The sequence below is a fragment of the Python bivittatus genome, unplaced genomic scaffold (genome assembly GCF_059951505.1).
Source record: "Python bivittatus isolate LINGU-HERP-01145 unplaced genomic scaffold, Pbiv_v1 ctg000020_np1212, whole genome shotgun sequence".
Classification (NCBI taxonomy): domain Eukaryota; kingdom Metazoa; phylum Chordata; class Lepidosauria; order Squamata; family Pythonidae; genus Python; species Python bivittatus.
The window spans coordinates 53,289,226-53,295,225 of NW_028277030.1; the positions used below are offsets into that span (position 1 = coordinate 53,289,226).

Below are 6,000 nucleotides of genomic sequence, written 5' to 3' on the forward strand. Positions count from 1 at the left end.
CCAAAATATTATAAAATCATACTCATAAGATATATAAAGCACAAAAATTCTAAAAGCTCTGATGCTTCCTTGCAGACTGTAATAAGAAGATCTGTTTGAACTCCAGCAGCAGTGTGTTTCACAAGAGCCTCACCACAGAGAAGCATAAAAATCATAACATTGAAAGTTACCAGATGGGTCATCTAGTCTAACCTCTTCCTCAACGCAGGATCCCCTCGAGCATTTCTGACAGATGCCCATCCAGATTACATCTGAAAACCTTTAGTGAAGGAAAACTCAGCATGTCACGTGGCAGCCTCTTCCACTGGCTGATCACTCATACAGTCAGTAAGTTCTTCCTGATGTCTAGGCTGTACCTCCTTCCTTTACTTTTAATCCACTAGTTCTACTCCTGCCTCTGGGCCAACATAAAGTAAGTCCATTCCCTCTTCTGTGTGACAGTCCTTCAGATACCTGAAGACTGCTATCACCTCTCTCTTTAGTCATCTTTTTTGTAGGCTGAAGATACCAGATCTTTTAACTATTTCTCACAGGGTTTGGTTTCCTTCATCTTAGTAGCCCTCATCTGAACTTGCTCCAACTTGTCACTACTTTTTGAGGCATGAAGTCCAAAACTGGACCAGGGCAGAGTGGAGCAGAACAATTATTTCCTATTATCTGGACTCTGGACTCCTGCTGATACACCCCAAGATAGCATTTGCCTTTTCAGCAGCTGATCACACTGCTGACTAGGCTTAACTTGTGGTCAACAAGGACTCCTTTTCAGATGTAGTATTTCTAATTTAGGTCTCCTCTATCCTATACTTGTGCCATTTATTTATTTATTTATTTATTTATTTACTTACCCACCCCACCCCACCCCACCCAGAAAGCTGAGAAGATGAGCTAAGATTTATTCAGTGCATCAAGGCTCTGAGATAGTCCCACAGCACACATGCTATTCAGATTTTATGTGGACTGTTTCTTTATATCATAGTGCATTATGTGTATAATAGTGATATACTTAGTCTTTCTTTTTAAAAATATCATTCCAAAGAGTCCATCTTTGCCAGTCACCCATGCCAACAAGCTTGCCAGCCTAGGTAAAGTGACTCTTCAGAGGAGGATGGACTCTTCAATCTTTACTAAGAGTTTACTTTATAAACAGCTTCTGAACTCCCATTAAAGTTCAGTAACAATACATTGCAATAATATAGTGAGTGAAAGTCCTCAGAGTAAATGGCCCAAAATAGAAGGGTGTATGTTTTGAGAAACATGGAGCAATATAATAACCACAATATGTTCTAGGGATGATAATGGTAAAAATCATACCTAAATAATCCAAAGAGAAGTGTACAAGATTCAACTAAAGCAATTTCAGTAACCCATTGAAAATCAAATAATTCCACAATGTCCTCTTCATAATCAGTTGGAAAGGGATCCAGCCCCAGCAAAATCCTAAAAAACAAAGTTAACATTGCTTATAGATCCTTGAGCAATATCGATAGGCATTCTTCAATTGGGTACCCTCCAGATAAACTGGGGGCTGCAACTTCCAACTGATCCCAGCATCCACCCAACTGGAAGGTTGTCACGCATGCATTCAGTCTGTATTTTATTAATATATCATAGTCTTATTCACTGGTGAACAAGATAACTGTTATACTTCCATTGGTGTATGTGTTCCCATCCACTCCATTTTAGAAGGTCTTTTAAAACTAAATTGTGTACAGTATCAAAAATCTAATCCAAATGTAACTATTTATTTGCTACTTGAATTACTTCAGGTGCCCTGTGCCTTATAATAACATTTAGCTTTGTAGCACTAACAAAGTTTCTTAACATAAAACGCATAGGGGTCTGGGAAAGTGGATCTCCAGCTCAAAGAAATCTCATTTTTAGATAGTATCATATATTCTATTCTTTCTGGGTTGCTTATGGGAGATCATAGCACATGTGACCACACAGTTGATAACTGTATTTAAGACATGTTCATGTTGGTTATTTTCTTCTCATTTCTTGCTATTGTATTATCACTTCTACACTTCAATAAATTGGCTTTCATCTAGTGATCCAATTTCATAAATCAGTCACAACGACCCAACGTAAGTGACAGCAAATATAAACAAAAATACTCCTGTAATCCAGAAAAGCACAAACAGCAACTGGCCTACCACTTTGAAGAGAACAGATGAGTTGGGAGTGGGGGTAATACTGCACTCTCCTCCTTTTCCCTGTTAGCAATATTGTCTCATGGGTTCCAGATAGTGGTATGAAAAATATCTGATCAAGTGCCACCATTTTGTTAGCCCTACAAAGAGGGATCTCTTAATTGAGACATAAGTTGTATGACATTACCTTGGAGGGGTATATGACATTGAAGGAGCTGATTGGCAGTTAATGTGAAGAAGCAAGAGCTAAAGTAGTGAGTGAGCGCCAGCCAGCTGATTGGCAGTGAACATGGGGAGGCTGTAGACCGCCTCATGGACCACCACAGGCCTGCTTAAAAATCACTGATGTAAAGGAACCAGGCTGGGGAAGTCTCCTCTAGGGCATGATATCTATATTCTACATTTCCATATTCACAGTATAGTTGCTACAGAACTTTGTCCTCCTTATGATTAGATTCCAATAGCAATATATATATATATATATATTGCATATATATATATGCACCAACACATAGATCACCCACAGTAACAAATGATTCATGGCCTATATTTTATAATTCTTTGAATCACTAGTGCTAGCCACAGAATCAACATTATAAATACGCTACTAATACATCATATAGCCCAACCTAAGCAGAAGAAATCTTTTAGAGATATTCATACCATAACAGTAATATAAGAATTATCCCCAAGATCTATTCAAACAAAAGCCGAAAACACTAATGGGATCATAGTGGCACACAGCAGCTGTTAGAAGAAGCTAATTAAACATTCCAAATTCTCAGTTCTGAACATACTCACACACCAGGGATTTTAATACTATTCCAAGTAATTATGGTAGTGGAACATTCTTAGTAAAATCCAGCTTGTCTAATAGTATGTTCAAAATAAAAGTCCCAAGAGCAGCATTTTAAGTTTTACATACCTCTTAAGAGAACCACCTGCTAAATAAGAATCAGGAGAAAAGCTTTTTCCTTCACTTCTAAGGTCAGAGACACAGGAGAAAGCAAGAACTCTGGGGTAATGTCCCTCTATTTCCATGGTGGCCTCTAAGCTGTCTGTAAATGATGAAGGCATGGAGTGAGTGCTAGAATCATAATCCATTGTTCATTCACACTTCTCCCTGGAAAAATACAAATACACAGCATATATTTTTCCACGTTTGTTTTTCTGAATTATCAGAACTAAATCTTACCTATTAAAGCAGAATGTGATAGATTTTCCACAAGGACTCAGAAATGTGTCAAGGCCCAATAAGTTTTCAAATCAGCTCAGCATCTGAGTATGTACGAATCCTAAAACTATCAACTAAATTCATTGTGTCATCTCAAACATAGCATTAAACTAGATGTAGTTTAATATTTTCCAGTTGTTTCCCAGATGTATTGGACTAAAAATCTTCTTCACGACCAATTATCAAGTTGGCTGGATAAAGAAGTTACAGTCCAACAAATCTTGATGGCATTAAGTTGGAGAAGTCCAAATAAACTGTAGTTATAATAATTATAAGATAGATGCTAAGGTCTTATGTGCTTCCTTCTTTTCTTTTTACATAGTCATGAGACTGGAAGCATTTATTTCCTTTTTAATTAACCTGTAGAGCATCAATTCACAGAGTTTACATACTCTGTTATGCCATAGTGCAGGTTCATTTTTCCTTGGGATGTGATTATTTATTCAATTATTTATTCAGTTTATATCCTGCTTTTCTGTCATAATGTATAAATCTAATCATTGTAGATGCACGAGCCCAGCCAATTTTACCTTAAATCAACTATGATTCAACAAACCAACACTTAATGTTATGTATTTACCAGATCAGTGAGTCCAAGAGATGCAAGATTTGTCCTTCATAGTGCCATAATTCGGTATTCATTTACATTATGTTACTGAGGTAGAATTGACATTCTGGGAAGGACCTTCTGGAATGTCCCCACTAACAGAGATTATGGTAGCGCCTACAAAAAAAGTAGGCTTCCTCAGTCGAGAGACCCTTTCATTCTTCTCAAGTTTGTTCATTACAACTTTAAGCTTGGTGTTACATTTCCCTTTATTCTTGGGATTATTACCTTTTAATTTCTTATGAATTTTTAAAAATTTACAACCTACTTTTTATTCTTTCTTGTATGTCCCTTGATTGACAGGGATGAAGTTGCAAATGGAATTAAAAGACAATTTTTCCACCAATTCCCATCTTGCACTGATTTTCCACCATCAGTGTGAATGAAATGCGAGTGTGCAAGGGAGAAGGGACAGAGGGTTACCTTTGCTTTTGTCCCAAATGTCTGTTTATATTTCCTTCTCCAATTAATTGTAATCACAATAAAAATATCTACACAGGCTTCACGCTGATATAACTAATTCTCATTCTGGAATCTTTCCAGGCATGTTGTACCCCATGACTGTATGATACTGAAAAGCTGTTTGGGGCCATATAACAAGTAGGAATTCACAGATATAGCTGCTTCCCTCCATTGACAGAGGGTTCAGCTCAGCTGACAGTCCAGAGCCTAACAGCCTGACTACTACTATATTTACTAACAGTTACATTTGACAGGTCACACTGATTTATTCTAGAATGTGTAACACAGAACAAAATGATTATTTGATCAGAAAAGTATATTCATATCTTTGCAATTTTTTCTTGCTCAATGTCAAAAACAATAACAAAAAATTAGCTCTAGATATTTTATTAAAACTATCCCCTCAAATTAGCATGTGTCTCAAATAGGGTAGATCGAAAAAGAATTACTTCACAATTCAACCCTGCTAATAGTGGATACTTATAAGGCACTTTATTACTTATATAAGAAAATGGATGGTTAAGTAAAAATGAAAATGCATTTAAGACACTTTAATATAATTTTCTGAGTTACTTTCAATATTAATGTAATGCCCTCTAAATTCCCAGTCAGCATAGTTGTTGCAAGGAAATGTAGTAAATAAAGTCCAGAACAGGGTAACTGCTTCTCCTTGTTTATGTTCAGAGAGGAGACTTAATCTGAGTTTCAAATAAGAGACCCTACATTTTGAGCTATGATTTTATTCCACATACACCTATAAAGGAATACACCTCACTCAATACAGTGATTCCCAGGAAACGTATTTCGTTACACCTTAACCACTAATAGCCAAAGATGGTTGTTAATCTGAGGTCTTTTTTAAAAAAAGGAAACAGCCAAAAGGCCAGACTTCCTAAAAGGTGGAGATAATTTATTACGCTTTTGCCCAACCCAATGCATACTGATGCACAGGATTCCCACTCCCGTCATTACTAGTCACCATTTCCTCATGTGAATAGGGAGTCACAGAATTTGTAGTCCAAGACAACTGAAGGGCAAACATTTGCCCGCTCAATAAAGCGACAAACAAGAAGCGGGGCTGCAGTACTCGCCACACCGCTGCAGAGAACAAAACCCGAAACTCGCTTTAGAAGGCGGATACGCAAAACAAAAGCATCCGGGACGAAGCGTGCGCACTAACCTTCTCACAAGCTAATTTGACAGGGGCGCGTGCTCCATATCGCATACCCTTTCACACAACCACTCTTTCTTCCGCGGAATAAACTACTGCAGCGTATCCGCTGCCGCTCCGTAACTCCCGCGCAGAACCAGCACCACGCTACTGCGCGTGCTCAGAGGAAGAGGGATTATGACGTAGCTCGTTCTAACTGGACAGAGGAAGCTCTGCCCTTTTCTTTCTTCGGGGTGTCTTCCGCCTGTGGGAGTTCCGAGTGGAGGCGGTTGTAGATGGACAGCTGCCTAAACTGCTGGCGTTTACTCCATACTGTACTTTTGAAACTCAGCAGCTTCTTGAGATGCACCTCCCCTCCTCTGAACAATAAATTCCG

At 38.1% G+C, this 6,000-nt stretch overlaps 1 protein-coding gene across 1 annotated transcript in view; it reads right to left on the reverse strand.

Moving 5' to 3' along the window:
• Positions 1-5,760, reverse strand: part of MMS22L (MMS22 like, DNA repair protein) — a 97,616-nt gene extending 91,856 nt beyond the window's left edge. The window contains exons 1-3 of the mRNA XM_088138656.1: positions 5,634-5,760; positions 3,076-3,273; positions 1,312-1,437 (exon numbers count right to left, since the gene is read on the reverse strand). Of these exons, the coding sequence (XP_087994782.1) occupies positions 1,312-1,437; positions 3,076-3,254 (305 nt within the window). The 5' untranslated portion in view covers positions 3,255-3,273; positions 5,634-5,760. The remainder of the gene's footprint in view (positions 1-1,311; positions 1,438-3,075; positions 3,274-5,633) is intronic.
• Positions 5,761-6,000: the final 240 nt, after the last annotated feature.